This window comes from Zootoca vivipara, chromosome 2, assembly GCF_965207765.1.
Source record: "Zootoca vivipara chromosome 2, rZooViv2.hap1.1, whole genome shotgun sequence".
In the NCBI taxonomy this organism is placed as follows: Eukaryota; Metazoa; Chordata; class Lepidosauria; order Squamata; family Lacertidae; genus Zootoca; species Zootoca vivipara.
In genome coordinates this window covers 107061991-107078675 of record NC_142584.1, presented here as the reverse complement: position 1 = coordinate 107078675, position 16685 = coordinate 107061991, and the positions used below count along the sequence as shown (strand labels likewise).

Genomic DNA, 16685 nt, shown 5'->3' with positions numbered 1-16685 from the left:
CAATGTTGGAAGTAAGAAACCATCTCATTCTGAACAATGACTTGGCCACAGACTTCTTGCGCTGCTTCCAAGATCTCCTCCAGCCCAGAATTGTATACAGGAAGCCAGAAGCCAGAAGCCCTGGTAATAACTTGTATATTATGGGTATGGTTTTATGCCCCAAATGGGCAATTGTCATAAAATTCAAACTTTTGCTAGTATATTGGAACAAAGGCAGCCAGTTTGTCAGTTCCCTTTAGTTCCCTTCCATTGATTTATATTAATATAATACTATTATAATGCAATTAAGTGAAGAATCTGTAGCCAAAGGCAAAGGGGACTTTACCAGATATTAGGTAAAGGTAAAAGGTAAAGGACCCCCTGGAGTCAAAGGCGACTATGGGGTTTCAGGCCAAGGGAGCTGGTGTTTGTCCACAGACAGCTTTCCAGGTCATGTGGGCAGCATGACTAAACCGCCATTTACCTTCCTGTCGCAGCGGTACCTATTTATCTACTTGCACTGGTGTGCTTTCAAACTGCTAGGTTGGCAGGAGCTGGGACACATCAACAGGACCTCACTCTGTCATGGGGATTTGAACCGCCAACCTTCTGATTGGCAAGTCCAAGAGGCTCAGTGGTTTGGACCACAGTGCCACCAGCCTCTTCACTCAGGGAATGACTAATCTAACAAATGAAATGATGATTTGCACCCCCATCAGTGCACTGTCTGTTTTTATTTTATGTTTCTTTGGCTGGGAGTCAGAAAGATTGATAGCATCTTGGGAGATAGATTAAGCCCCCAAATTGCATATCCTGCTGCCCCCCAAGCAGGCCAACTGAAGACTCACTGTGGAAGATTGTTGTGAGGTCCCAACACATCGAGGCTTTGCAGCCTCAGTTGGTCTTAGATGTTTCCTTCTGTGACCTGCCAGGTAATTAATACAAAGACTCCAAGCAATTCAGGACATTTTCCAAGGTGACTTCTTTGTCACTGTCTCTGCTGTTATTTACCGTATTTCCTTCTCCCCACTTTTTTTCTCCCCCTCCCCAAGCAGCACAGGCCCCTTTTCCAGCATCCTCCTCTCCATCCCTTTCGCCCAAAGTCTACAATTTCTCCCCTTCACTGCTGCCTCTCTCCTCTCCCTTCGCCCCGCTTCTCAGTTCCCCTCCTCTCCGTCCTTTTCCTCCCCTCTCTCGGCAGCTGCCTCTTCTCGCTATCCTCCAGCCAACATCCCCGAAGCCATCAGGGGGAAGGGGAGGCCATCGGCAAAACCTCTCTCAAAGAGAGCAGCCCGGGAGCGCAAGGCAACGTCGCACAGCCTGTCCGCCACTCCCAAACCTTCCCGGGGCTTCGGGGGAAAGGGGAGGCTGCTGGCAGAACTGCGTGGCTCCCCCACCCCCAAAGAGCAGCCCAGGAGCATGGGGCAATGTTGCACAGCCTGCCCACCACTCCCAGACCTTCCCGGGGCTTCAGGGGAAAGGGGAGGCTGCCACCAACCCGGCAACTAAAGAACCTGGAACTCTGTGCATCTCTGCTAAAGCGCCGTGAAGGAATTCACAGCAGGGTGGGGCAACGGCATGTGCCGCACTTGGGCGATTCGGCTCCAGAAACCACACAGACATTTCCCCTTACTTTTCAGGAGGAAGAATACAGTATATTAATATTTGATGATTTGGCACAAAATATAAGGAAAAATGATTGAATACAAGGAATAAAAGTGGGGCAGCAAAACTATAAACTAAAAACATTTGCGGATGACTTAGTATTAACTTTAGAACAACTGAGAGAGAGCATACCAGAAGTGATAGAAAAGATAGCCAGATGTGGAAAACTAGTTGGCTTCAAATTAAACAAAGGAAAAACCAAGATGATGGTAAAATATATGGACAACTAAACAAAAATTGATCTGGAAACCATGTGTGGGTTGAATTTATAATTGACCCGCCTAACGACAAATAATTACAATTGCAACAAATAAAGGCTTGACATATCTTGCTTTGCATGTCATGCATCTATCTCATATATTGGTTTCACATTTTAAGTTGCATTACTGAAATAATGCACTTTTCGACGATATTCTAATTTCACCTGTACATAACTTCTTAAAAGACCTTTTACCCAAATAATCAATTTTGCTATTTTTCAAAAACTTTATGATAAATAAACACATTAGTAAAAAGCCTTGAATCTAGATAAAAGCAAACTGAAATTTACACATCCTGCACAGAAATTGGCTCTTGTCCTCAGGGTATAATGCTCTTTCCAAGGAAATGTAGTCGTCTTCGCAACTCTAATAACCATCTGAAATAGAAGAAACAATTGATGGATTTCTGGCATAATGGTATAAAAAAAATCTAATCTGTCTCCTGGGAAATCTCTATGTGGGACAAGAAGCTACAGTTAGAACTGGGTATGGAACAACTGATTGGTTCAAAATTGGGAAAGGAGTACGACAAGGCTGTATATTGTCTCCCTGCTTATTTAACTTATATGCAGAATTCATCATGCGAAAGGCTGGACTAGATGAATCCCAAGCCAGAATTAAGATTGCCAGAAGAAATATCAACAACCTCAGATATGCAGATGACACAACCTTAATGGCAGAAAGTGAGGAGGAATCAAAGAACCTTTTAATGAGGGTGAAAGACGAGAGCGCAAAATATGGTCTGAAGCTCAACGTCAAAAAAACTAAGATCATGGCCACCTCATGAGAAGAGAAGACTCCCTGGAAAAGACCCTGATGTTGGGAAAGATGGAGGGCACTAGGAGAAGGGGACGACAGAGGATGAGATGGTTGGACAGTGTTCTTGAAGCTATGAACATGTGTTTGACCAAACTGCGGGAGGCAGTGGAAAACAGGAGTGCCTGGCGTGCTCTGGTCCATGGGGTCACGAAGAGTCGGACACGACTAAATGACTAAACAACAACATTAAAAAATCCACGAATCATCAACTTGTGCCCTTTCTACTTAGTTAACAAATGGCTAGGTTCAATGTAGAAGACCAATGTCTCTGCTTACGATTTTTTGTTCTCTGCTTGGTGACAGATTTCAAGATTCATTATAAAGTATGAAATTTCTAGCTGATGTTATGCAAAGATCAGGTTGAAAGTGTGAAAGAGCACTCTTCCCAACACACACCAGCTTTGGTATAAATTTGTTTCCATACATACAATTTGCTGCCATTCCATCTAGAAATAGTATCCAGGTCATACAATGGAAAGGCTTAGCTAGGAATGTCAGAGAATTGTGACAAAAACAGAAAAGCAAGCAGAAACTGTGGCGGCTCTGTGGTCAGAGAATCAACTGAATACAATCAGAATTTGTTCACCTGATTGTTGTTGCCGTCTTGATGTCCACAAATGGTATGTCATTAAATACTTTCTTACATTGTTTTGATGTTTCCTTTACAGAGAAACGAATGCAAGTTGTGCAAACTATGTTAAATAGTAGACAGTGAGGTGAATATTGTAGCATTAGAAGGAAATCAAACAGCAGCGGAATGGAAATAGTGCTGATTGTGATTAATATGGGCCAGAATGGAAATTGCTGGTTTCTTACCCCCTGGGACTTACCATAATTCCTCTTGGCATATGACTTTTCCTGCTGTACAGTTTTTATTCCTCATATACTCATCAGGGTGACTGCAGATCCACTTTATCGGTATGTGGCAACGGGAGGCAATATCAAACTCCTTGCTTAGATATCTACAGTTTCCACTTCCTTTCACCACCAACCTGCAACACAAGACGGAAAAGTGAGATGGGCAAGCCAGGTTGGCCGCTCTGTCTTGTATGGGTGTGACAGTGCCATAAACTATGTAGCCAATAATCAGATCCATTACAAATGGGAGCTTAGTTCCAGATCATCACTATTTCTTAACTCTCCATCTCTCTGCCTCCCTAATGAAACCACCTGTAACATTATGGAGAGATCTGATCCACGGATAAGCTGCAGCACTGTGTGGTTTTGTACTTTGCTTGTATGACAGATGATCTGTACTTGACATTTTGTATTGTTTCCTTTGTTTTCACTGTTTACTGAAAAATCAATAAAATACTTATGCTTTTACTAGAACCTTCCCCAATGATTGTTCCACAGTGTCAGGGATGTCGTTGGCTACCCTTGAGTAACGACGCTCCAAGCCACCATGTCTTTAAGACTTTTATTGTGCATATTATATACAGTGCAAGAGCTTCACAAAAACATGTCTACTCAGTCTGTGTCAGATTCTCTCAACGGCGCTTTTTGGCTCATCCCCCAGCAGAGTAGTTTGGGGACCCCAAATCTCTGCCCCCTGCATTTGCAGGACGTCACGCGCCTCAGTTCTAGGGTGAATTTGAAAGGATGCCCCTCTGATGCCTCCCTGCTAGAAACCTCTGCTGGCCCCGCCTCCCTTGCTGGTATCACGGGCTGTAGGCCTGAGCCCTGCACCTCTCTGCTCACTTCCTCCTTCCTGTCTCCTGTGTCAGTTCTTGGAGGCAGCATATGACTCACCATCAGGGTCCATCAACAGCCTTGTTCTCCATCAGTCTGCCTAATTCCCTGCTAAAGTTGTCTGTCTTGTGGGAGTGGATTCCATAGTTTGTAAATGTCCCACCTTTCAGCTTAATTGATTGACCTTAAGAATTATGAGAGTGGGAGAACAAGGATTTCTCCTTGCAGGAGCGTCTTCACCCCCATCCTTCAGCCCGGAGGTCCAGCTCCAAGGGCCTTCTGGCGGTTCCCTCACTGCGAGAAGTGAGGTTGCAGGGGACCAGGCAGAGGGCCTTCTCCTTAGTGGTGTCCACCATGTGAAACGCCCTCATATCAGGTGTCAAATAAATAAACAACTATCTGACTTTTAGAAGACATCTGAAGGGAAACATCCCATACGTTTAGGGACGTATGGGATGTTTTATTATGCTTTTAATGTTCTACTGGAAACTGTCCAAAGTAGCTGGGGAGGTCCAGCCAGGTGGGTAAGGTATAAGTAATATTATTATTGGATGAGGCCAAAGGCCTGTGAGTGCAAGAGCAATTCCCCACACCTGCCATTCCCAGCTACAGTGGCATGAGAACATAGCCAATGTAGGTAGGAACCAATGACAGTCTTATTCTCCATGAATTTCTCTAAACCTCTCTTAAAGAGAAAACTTTTCTCTATCTACTTTCTCCACATTGTACATAATGTTATGCACAGCTGGGCTGCCCCCTGCTACTTGATTTCTCCCTAATCTAAAATGTTGCAACCTTTCCTCACAGGAAAACCTACTCCCACCCCCCCGAACATTTTGGTTGCCCTTTCACAAACCCTTTCCAGCTCCACAAATTCTTTTTTCAGGTAGGGTGTTTTAATATTATGTAGGGAGCCACCCAAATTGGATAGGGAAACCATGCCAGATGGGTGGGGTATAATTATTTATCATCATCATCCCCATCCACTTTCTCCACACCAGAGGTAGTTCAAGAACATTAACTGGAGTTTGTTGGCAGTGTGGATGGTTTCTGTGTGAATGGTCAGAGGTGAGAAACCCCCGACATATAAGGAAGGTTACCGAGAGGTTTATGCTTTGAGTGCAATTATGATTCCTTGAAGTTCACATTCTGGACTGATTTTTTATTACAGATTCAGGTTTGGGATCAACTCACAATACCCAACATGGTTCCTGTTTAGTCCCAATTCGGAGAAGAACAAGGATGACTCACGTGTTACTGTATTCTGATCCATCTGCCCATATCCAGGTATCATTGAAGTCCCTCCGGAGGCCAATCCAATGGCCAGCGCCCTTGAACCGGAGCATGAACACCTGGTTGCAAACACACAAACAGTTTAGAGCAGTGCCTCCGAATGAGTCTTCCACCTCAAATAATGCCACTTGTGGGAGAAGAACAAGACGTGGGCAGTGAGACTGGAGATGCAAAGAAAGTGAGGCTTAGATAGCAGAAGGAAAGCTTTGCTGAAAAGGGAGGAAGGAGATTCAAGGAGGAGAGGAAAGTGGCTGAAGGAAGAGGAAAGTGGCTGGGATGGGGAACTTGCGGCCCTTGAGATTTTGTTGATCTGTAGTTCCCATTATGGCTGCAAGATGGATAATTTGTTTGCATCAAGATTCAGGTAGGTACCCGTGTTGGTCTGACACAGTCGAAATAATAATAAAATTGTCCAGTAGCACCTTAAAAGGTAAAGGGACCCCTGACTGTTAGGTCCAGTCACGGACGACTCTGGGGTTGTGGCTCTCATCTCGCTTTACTGGCCGAGGGAGCTGGCGTACAGCTTCCGGGTCATGTGGCCAGCATGACTAAGCCGCTTCTGATGAACCAGAGCAGCGCACGGAAACTGCGTTTACCTTCCCGCCGGAGTGGTACCTTTTTATCTACTTGCACTTCGTGCTTTTGAACTGCTAGGTTGGCAGGAGTTGGGACCAAGCAACGGGAGCTCACCCTGTCACGGGGATTCGAACCGCCAACCTTCTGATCGGCAAGCCCTAGGCTCTGTGGTTTAACCCACAGTGCCACCCGCGTCCCTAGTAGCACCTTAGAGAACAACTAAGTTTGTTCTTGGTATAAGCTTCCGTGTGCATATCTGAAGAAGTGTGCATGCACACGAAAGCTTATACCTAGAACAGTTGGTCTCTAAGGTGCTACTGGACAATTTATTTTTTTATTTTTGTTTGCATCAAGTTATGAGAAAGCCAAGTTACCTCACATATTCTCTTTATGTTTCCATAGTGCTGTGCAGGAGATAATTCTCACAAACATTTATACATTTGTTGGTCTCACCCTTTCCAGCTCACTCTGAATCACAGCCAGAGAAGAGCCCTGGGAAATGCAAAAGCTCTGGGCAGAAGTCCAGTTTCTTTCTTCTTCTGAGAAAAAGTAACACTTCCCCTCATAGCCAATCCAGCCAGCTGGGCATGCTGGTCCCCAAACAGCACAGTTATTCACTTCAGGGGAAGTCCGGTTGGATTTTTCCCCTGCAAGAGAGAGAAAGTTCTGGTGTGAACTGGGATCTGCACATAACATTGGTCCATTTCAACCTCTGCCTGGCAGAGTGGGCAAAGAAGGAACCAATAAGCAGCTCTTGTGGCTCCTGGATTCAGATGCTTCTGGGAGAGTGGAATGGGAAGTAGCAGTAGAGGAGTCACACAACTTGGGGGAGCTTTGTTGCTCAGTGGAAGAGCATCTGCTTTGCATGCTGAAGGTCCCAGGTTCAATCTCTGGCATCTTCAGTTAGAGCTGGGAAAGATCCCCTCCAAAATAATAATATAACAATAATTTATTATTTATATCCCACCCTTCTGGCTGGCTTTCCCCAGCCACTCTGGGTGGCTCCCAACAGAATATTAAAAACACGATAAAACATCAAACATTAAAAACTTCCCTAAACAGGGCCAAAGGCCCAGAGGGCCATTGGCAAGAGCATGGATAATACTGATTCAGCCAAAGGCAGCTGTTTTCCTAACAGCTGCTGCTTTGTGCGAACTGGCCATTAGAAGCCAAAGTGCTGATGGCAGACAGAGGTCATGAATGGGACAGACGTAGAAAGAAGCACTAAGGAAACAGGCAGGAAACTCACCTCTCAGGACAGCAAGAACACTGATGGTGATGATGATGACGATGATGAAGATAATAATGAATGCAATTAAGAAGGGAGGCTTAGGCGTGATTCTTTTACAGTGATAATTATGGTGACGCCCTGAAATCAAATTAACACACACAAATAATGGTCTTGATTTACCATTGCTAGGGAAGAAGTAAGAACACAGATCTCACCTACAAGGGGTGTTTCACATGTAGCAACATCAACACACACTCTCTCTCACACACAAAATAAACTAAAACCTCCATGGCAAACTGGGTTGCTAATACCAGAACTCTTGGTATTATTGCAATATCTATTTCTTTTTAAAACAATATATATATATATATATATATATATATATATATATATATATATATATATATATATATAGAAACTTAGACTGTCAGCCCAGCCTACACATGAAAAACTTAAATACTGTCCACTCCAAACAATCAGAAAAATATTGTTTCTATTCTATTCACTGAACTTCTTGAAACTTAGCACTGAAGGGGTTGATTCTGTATTCATAGGTTTGTAGAACAATAGGATTAAGGTCTTTTTCTCAACTCTGTTCATGTTATAACATTTTTGCTGTGAAGAAGAGGCATGTGATCTCTGCTGAGTCAAATTCAGTTTTGAGAACTGCAAAAGTAAACCAAGCATCTGTGATAATATCTTGTAGGCAGACAAACTGCCCAATAATCTTACAAAAACCTCTGGAAGAGCATGACATTGTGAATGGATTGATGGAATTTATTTACCAAAAAATTTAAACTTATACAACCTTATTCTACATAATTAAAAAACTAATCTTTATTTCATGATGGAATAACCTTTGGATGGTAATACATTTTCCTCAAAAAGCATTTTATTTAAAAAAATCCAATTTAAATCAAAAAAATCCATTTTTAATATATATATTTTTAAAAATCATTGATTTTTATCCAACCTGGTTTTTGTTTAGCCAAATTAGTTAACAAACATGGATCTTTGTTTAAGCAAATAACATATGCTGTAATGTTATTGTTTCAGTTGAATAAATCTATTTAAATTGTTATTATTAAGGTAATGATTATTTTTCTCCTTCCTAAGTACAACAGAAAAGTTGTCCAAATATGAATGATTAACCTATTAAACTAGGGATAAAAAAAACTAATATGAAAAGTTGTTATTCTAAAAATCATCTACTAGCATATTAAAGTTATACCAGCAAGAATTAGTCTTTATGTAGAAAACTATGATTTAAATCAAGCCTTACTGACTAGTGATTTAATTCGTGATTTAAATCAGTTTGATTTAAATCAAATCCACCCTGCTTTTTGGCATTCAGGAATTTGGAGTTGGTATCTTAACTTGCCAGGTCATATTTGCATTTGTTGGCGACTGTCCTAGCTCTTTTCCCTTTTGTCCAATTTCACACAAAATCTTTTTGTATTTTCTCCTGTCTCTCTTTTAAAGTCACGAGTTATGTTGTATAAAGTAACCTCTTATATATGCTTTACTTTCCTCCCATACCATACATATTTCTGTACTTTGATCTAAATTATTCTCAAAGAATTCTTTTAATTTGGAGTTGGAACACATTAGCCAGCAGCCTTTGGACACCCAGACAGTCAGATTCTTACGGAGATATGAGTGACAGCCCCTCCCCCTCCCCATAGGAAGGCTTGGAGGCTACAGCTCACGGACGGATGGCCACATCTAGCTCATCCGCAAAGCAGATGTTAAACTGGGCCGGCGATCCTGGGGTTCATCCATTGGGGGCAAGAACTGATCTCTACTAGGAGTAGCAAGAAGGGAAATGGGGATAGACCCTTGCCAAAATAAGACTCAGAAAGAGCAATCTATTATCTATAGCTGAAGAATTCAGCTGGCCCTACAGTCCATCTACGGAACAGAGAGGCATCTTCAACTATCTAAGGATATGCAGAAGACATCTCCCTGGCCTTTCCAATGTGACTCACCTTCAATCCTTTTCAGTATATCTGAGGCAGGATGGACAGAAAATGATGCAAAGACAGATGCCTCAACCCCTGAAGTCCAGCTCAGCCCTCAGCTGTTTTCTGAGATCTTACCAAGCACTGACCATACGCTTTCAAGTTCACAGACATACAAGCTTGAAACAGAACTTGAATACTAAGCAGAGCCAAAGCTCTCCAGATGCTGCAGTAGCCAAAGATGACCTTTTGTGCTCATGTGGACTCCCCTGCCATTGCCAATTGCTTTTCTGGTCATCATGCTGCAGCAATTTACAGTCATACCGTGTTTACCACATTTTAAGACACCGTCTTATATTTATTTTACTCAAGAAAATAAGCCTAAGGCTTATTTTCGGGTGTGTGTGTGTGTGTCTTATTATTATTATTATTATTATTATTATTATTATTATTATTACTGTAAGTACCCCTCCTTACCGTGGCCAGCATTGCTGCTGCTGGGTCCCGCTGGCTCAGGGCGCACAGCACGGAGGACGCCTCTGGCCAAAAGTTTAAGGGGGGTGGTGTCAGGAAGTTCCATTTGGCAGGGTGGGGGGAGTTGGAGGGAGGGAGACGCCGCTGACCGGGCTCATTGCCTCTTCTCATTGGCCAGCACCGGATTGAAGAAGCTTCCCAGGGTGGTGGTTGGGGGTGGGGAAGAGAAAGAGGGAAAAGGTGTCGGCAGGGAGAGAAAACACGCGAGTCCTCTCCCCTTTCTTTCCTGCTTAGCCGGCCTATGGGCATTTTACAGGAACAAACAAAGTGAAAAGAAAAAAGAGGCAACGAGCCCGGTCAGCAGCGTCTCCCTCCCTCCAACTCCCCCCCCCCGCCAAATGGAACTTCCCGACACCCCCCCCCCTTAAACTTTTGGCCAGAGGCGTCCTCGGGCCCCATTCCCACCTTCGCTGCTGGGCGCCTGCAGGTAGACTTATGTCTTATTTTGGGGGTATGTCTTATATTTTAAAAAAATTTTAAATCCTGCCATGGCTTATTTTATGACTACGGCTTTAAAAGGGGGAAACACGGTACCTTACGTTACGTCCGCTGCGGGTTACGATCTTTCGGGTTCGAACCCGGAAGTACTGGAACGGGTTACTTCCAGGTTCGGCACGCGCGCATGCGCAGAACCGCTAAATCAAACTTTGTGCATGGGCAGAAGTGCCAAATAACAACCCGCACATGTGCAGATTGCGAATGCTGCGGGTTGCGAACGTGCATCCCACACGTTTCACGTTCGCAACCCGAGCATCCACTGTATTTAAATCTTCATATCCTTTGTAACCAAAAGGCTTAGCTATATTAAAACCCACCTTCTGTTTAACCACTTATCTGGTTGCTATAGGGAAAGAGGAATTGTGTGCCGATAAATGGGCTGTGAGCTGCTGGAACGGGGGCAGGTAGCTTCCTCTTTCCATTTACGTGTACACTAGGCATGGGAGATAAGGACAGGGGGGAGGAGGGGCCCCAGCATAGAAACATCATGACTGCCAGATGGGAGCCCTCCATTTGCCCTTTGGGCAACTGCTTGTGTTTCTATGCTGGGCATGGAGGGAACAAAAGCTACCCATTCCAAGCCCAGCAAAGCAGTCAAGGGGACTTTTAATCTCACTATTCTTCAGGCATCCCTCTGTATTTCTAAGCTGCTTGAAACGAAAGTGTTTGAATTGCCATTTGCTCTGATTGAGCGCTAGAGAGCAGTTTTACCCAGGGGGAAGCAGTTGGACAAGAGAAAGCATAGATAAGTCCCGAGATGCAAATTATTATTAATAATAATAATAGTTGTTGTTGTTGTTGTTGTTGTTGTTGTTACTGTTACTCATTTTATTATTTATATGCCGCCTATCTGACTGGGTTGCCCCTGTCACTCTGGGCAGTTCCCAACAGAATATTAAAAACATAGCAAAACATCAATCATAAAAAAAACTTCCCTAAACAGGGCTGCCTTCAGATGTCTTCTAAAAGTCAGATAGCTGTTTATCTCCTTGACGTCTGATGGGAGGGTATTCCACAGGGCAGGCACCACTACCAAGAAGGCTCTGTGGTTCCCAGTAACTTTTTTAAAGGCTCTCTGAATACTGTCATTCTGGGAGTTTTTTTCCCCACTTCAGAAAAGTTAATGAAATGCAAAGATGCAAATGAGTGGCCTGGTGCTTGTATTAATAGGGTTGCAAAAGTAAAAATAAAAAAGGGAATCTGGGGTGACAGAGGGACATGAAACAGAAAACCTTTAACATAATATATAAAGGATATATATATATATATATATATATATATATATATATATATATATATATATATCTATCTCCTTGGCTACTGATGCAAAAGACACTAGATTTCAAAATTTGATTTTGCTCCAAAGCAGAGAGATTGAGGCAATCTTTTGGCTAATATTTTTGCAGGGCTTAATAAGGATAATCCTTCAAACATGAAACACTTGTTTATCTCAAGTTTATACATTCCAGCATCTGTATATAAATACATCTGAAAAACAGGCTCACTTCAGTTAAACAAATCCTAAGAGGACCTGCAAGAATGTGGCCAGAGCTCTGCAGAAAACCACACCAGTGTGATGCCTGCAGAAATTTCCACATGACTCTTGCTCAGACAGACCTCCAAGGAGAATGCGCAAAACCTCTAAACAGCTTACAAGAAAGTCACATTACCAATGAAAACATTTATAAACAATTAATTAATACATTTAAAAGGAAATTACATGTTTTTACTACTTGTTTTTAACTGTTCTAATTGCTTAGAGGTTTTGTTACAATCAAGCAGTGTATAATTTTTCAGCAATAAACTGAAAAGAGACAGCCAACTATTTTTAGAGGGCGTGATCATTGATTGGAAATCAGGAATATGGGTATGTCAGATATTCCAAACTGATTAATGAAGCATATAAACATTACACACACACGGGCTGCCATACGTTTGGAAATTTACAGACATTTGTTAAAGATTTGTAGGCTGTCTGTAAATGCCAACTACACCAGTTGGACTTCAGCAGAGTAAGCGCAGGCACAGCGGAAACTCCTTGGTCGCAGTTGAAGGCAAGTAGCTTGACACAGGAACTCACTGCCACTAGTACTGAGTAACTATATACAGGTTTATTTACAAGAAAATAACAAACAGTACAGAGATCAGTAATCCTAATTCCAACATCTCCACTAACTCTCCACAACTTTCTACACAGAGCACATGTCTTTATTGTTCTCTTCACCAATCAACTGGCTGTTGCTAGGTTACTATCTCTGGGCAGAATTTCAGCTGCGTGCAAAGCTGAGACATTCACCAGGTGCTTAATTGAGTGGTGTGTTGAGCTGCACGTTCACATAGAGAGGCCAAATCTCTAACAACATTGCCAGTATTTGGCCTTTGAAAATTGCTTCTGGCTGGAAATTTTGGAACCAGTTTTAAATGTCCGGGGAAACCCGGGCGTATGGCAACCCTTCGGCAATTATCTGCATACGAGGAGGCATGACGAACAGTTGTATCTCAGTGGCTCAGCATGGACTTTGCATGCAAAAGGTCCCTGGTTCAAATCCTGGCACCTGCTGTTTTACTGGGAGAGACTCAGGGTTGAAACCCTGCAGGGCTGCCGTTTGCTAGTGTTGGTAATACTGAGCTAGATGGACCAGTGGTTTGACTTGGCAGAAGTTAGTGTCCTACGTGTGCATGTACAGTACATCTATCGCAACAAAGGACCAGGTAATTGAGCAAGAATTAAGAGGTGCAGGAATTTATCATTTGCATCAACAGGTACTCTACAGAGAACACGACCAGCTCCTGTACAGACTCCACATGCCGCAGGTTTTTTTAAGTGGCATCGGCAAGTATCACAATCTTACTACCTAATATTTTCTTCTAACTTACACAGGCTAGAACTTCGTCTTTTGGGGAATATAGTATTTGGGAACTTACATGCAATGTAAGCCAAATTGCCAACAGGTTTCTAAACTAGGCATGGAGAACTGGTGGCCCTCCAGATGTTGGTGGCCCCCAAGTCCCATCCGCCCCAGACTGCATAACCAACAGGGGTAGGAATAGAGGCTTTTAGTCCAGTAACATCTGGAGGGCAATAGGCTCCCCATCCCTGCCCTGATTCCCAGGTAAAAACACAGCTGCCTTGCAGGCTACAAGCTTGCACCCATACCACCATACCACTACCTGTTGTCAAGGAGGGTCTGATGTTTTTTCAACTTACCTGCCTTTCTTTTCTTGGAAAAACATGTTCGGCAGTCCAGGGTTTCTTTGCCTCTTTGGGCAGCTTCTGTTTCTGCAGATACTCTCAGGCTGCGTATCTCTACAGCATCAGCATCATTTCTTTTCATTTCTCCTCTCTCATTGCTGTCCAGGACCAAGAGCCCAGGCAGAAGAGATCAATTCCCCTCTGATGCCACCTTCAGGTTAGAAAAAAACAAAACGATGGTACCCCAGTTGCTCACGCATGCACACACGTGATCTGACCCATGGAGGGATCTCCGCTGGAGTGAACATGACCCCTGTTATAGGCTTATGTCACTTAACAGGTTTGCTGATGACATCACTCTGATGGTCTCTCATTGGAAACATCAATACCAGAGACTAGGGCTGCGCTACAAATCGATATATCATCTGATATCAGGTTTCAGATCAAATTGTGATAACTGTTTCTTTAAAAAAATGACTTAGCAATTTACTGCACATTGTGTGTGTGTGGTATTAAAAAAAAAACCCAGGAACAACTGTCAGCACGGCTAGCAATGTTCTTCAATTACGAAGGGAATCTCTATTGCCAGAGAACACCAAAATGCGAGTTTTCCTTGCAAAAAATCTAAACTTCAATTACGAAGGGAATCTCTATTGCCAGAGAACGCCAAAATGTGAATTTTCCTTGCAAAAAATCTAAACGTAATTTAATCATTTTTGTTCTGTAAAATTTTATGCATTCTTACTGGTTTGGCCTGTGTTACATAAATGTAAATTTTCCTGGAAATAAAAATTTAAAAATTGCTTATTTTTTGTTCTGTTAAAATCTATCCATTCCATTCTTTCCACTTTGGCCTCATTTACAACAGAATATTAACAAACAATCAAATAACTGATGGAGTGCAGTGCATACTAAGACACAAAGGTGAATTATATTTGAGTATCTAAAAGTGTGACACTGAATTTGTTTTCCCCCCCCTTGTTAAGTAGTGTAATTAAAAATTTAGGGAACCTTTGATATCAATGCTACTAATTACTTCTACAGCTTTAATTTTAGAGGAAATGTGCTATTATTGGTACAGTACTACTATAATGTAACAGTTGCAACATTATGTTAAAGGTCAAGTAAAAAATTATCATGTTTAGAGTTATGTTCACCTCCACATACTTCTTCATTTTTCCAAAAACATCCTGATTCCACCCATCCACTCTCCAAGAAAAAACAGTAAAAAATAGAGTTTTGCTAAATGGCTTCTAAATATCCAGCTCCTTAGCATCTCTGTAATAATGTTAAAAAAATTCCTTCAGTAGCACCTTAAAGACCAACTAAGTTTATATTTTGGTATGAGCTTTCGTGTGCATGCACACTTCTTCAGATACTTCACACTTCTTGGTATCTGAAGAAGTGTGCATGCACACGAAAGCTCATACCAAAATATAAACTTAGTTGGTCTTTAAGGTGCTACTGAAGGAATTTTTTTATTTTGCTTCGACTCAGACCAACACGGCTACCTACCTGTAACTGTAATAATGTTGTCATTTTTTGTTGCCTTGGGCAAGATAAAGCAACTAACCAATTTAATTAATAACCAAATATGTTTCCCGTGTAATAAACAAAATCTGCCCTCATTCCCTTATGGGGAACACAGGAGCCCTTGTAGAGTCCTTTGTAGGTTCTCTATCGGTAGGAGAAAATAACAGAGGCCAACCAAGAATATTGAGAAGCAAAGCAGCTAGTAAGCCTGATCTTTATTGACTGTTCCAACAGGGTCTTCTCTCTCACACAGGAGAAAAAGAAGGACCCCGAACAAAAGCGTGCCTGCCCTTAAATAGACATTGAAAATTGCCCACCCTCCAGTCCAAGGCCAGCCCCAGAAGCGTCATACATACATCACAGAAGGGGTGTAGCTCAAGACCACCCCCAGATACATCATAGCTACATCACAGAAAAAGGGTGGTCTACAACAGACGCGGGTGGCACTGTGGGTTAAACCACAGAGCCTAGGGCTTGCCGATCAGAAGGTCGGCGGTTCAAATCCCCGTGAAGGGGTGAGCTCCCGTTGTTCGGTCCCTGCTCCTGCCAACCTAGCAGTTCAAAAGCACGCCAGTGCAAGTAGATAAATAGGTACCACTCCGGTGGGAGGTAAACGGCGTCTCCGTGTGCTGCTCTGGTTTGCCAGGAGCAGCTTTGTCATGCTGGCCACATGATCTGGAAGCTGTACGCCGGCTCCCTCGGCCAATAGTGCGAGATGAGCGCCGCAACCCCAGAGTCGGTCACGACTGGACCTAATGATCAGGGGTCCCTTTACCTTACAACAGAAACCTGAGCACCTTGTTTATTTCCTGTCTGGCAGTTTACTCTTTTGTTATTACTTATTACTTAATTCCTGAATCTAGGTCACAGGCTCACACCCTGTTCATATCTTGAATGTGCCCTTAAGACAGGATTTGTGAGGAAAGAGACAATGGGAAGGTTCCCTCACTCCCTCCTTCCCCGCAGAGAAAAACTTTGTCAGTTTGGGAGTCAAAAATGGTTTCAGGGCTGTTCTCCTGTGCTGCTTCACACATGTGGCCCACACACCTGTGTACGTGTCTGGTTGGTACACCTATGAACATTTATTACATATCTAAGACCTTAAAATTCTTATAACACCTGCTATGTGGGTGTCCTTGCATGCATAGCCTAGAGGCCCATCTTTTGCCTTTCAAGGAAAATTCTCAGGGCTAGCAAAGCAAAAAATAAAAACAAACGCTAGGGAGCAGAAATCAATATTGAAAAGAAAAAGAAGATCAAAAGCAGAAATCCATCTCGACTTGAGGAGCAGCATTTGCAAAAGGGGAAAGGGCACAGGCGAAGCCAGGATTTTTGTTGGGGGGGCAGAACCTCAGTTTGCTATGTATTTTTATTGATTTTTATTGATTAGGGGGCAGCTGCCCCTCCCTGCCCCCCCCCCCGCTACACCCATGTGGAGGGGCAGCTCTCCT

The 16685-nt window shown here is 42.9% G+C and overlaps 1 protein-coding gene and 1 long non-coding RNA gene across 7 annotated transcripts in view; one reads left to right on the top strand and one right to left on the bottom strand.

Annotated features, from left to right (window-relative positions):
* Positions 1-1887: 1887 nt before the first annotated feature.
* LOC118081068 (C-type lectin domain family 2 member B-like) overlaps positions 1888-16685 on the bottom strand; it is a 29025-nt gene continuing 14227 nt past the window's right edge. For 5 of the 6 annotated variants that reach the window (XM_088663398.1, XM_088663399.1, XM_088663400.1 and 2 more), the window contains 6 exons: positions 13717-13912; positions 7534-7653; positions 6738-6931; positions 5667-5767; positions 3554-3715; positions 1888-2281 (listed from right to left, as the gene is read on the bottom strand). In XM_088663398.1, coding sequence (XP_088519524.1) covers position 2281; positions 3554-3715; positions 5667-5767; positions 6738-6931; positions 7534-7653; positions 13717-13843 — 705 coding nt within the window. In that variant the 5' untranslated portion in view covers positions 13844-13912 and the 3' untranslated portion in view covers positions 1888-2280. The remainder of the gene's footprint in view (positions 2282-3553; positions 3716-5666; positions 5768-6737; positions 6932-7533; positions 7654-13716; positions 13913-16685) is intronic. The other variant, XM_088663401.1, reaches the window with a different exon arrangement.
* On the top strand, positions 12259-14504 carry LOC148687031 (uncharacterized). The gene is made up of 2 exons (XR_015948482.1): positions 12259-13220; positions 13868-14504. It is a non-coding gene; the product is annotated as an uncharacterized LOC148687031 (long non-coding RNA).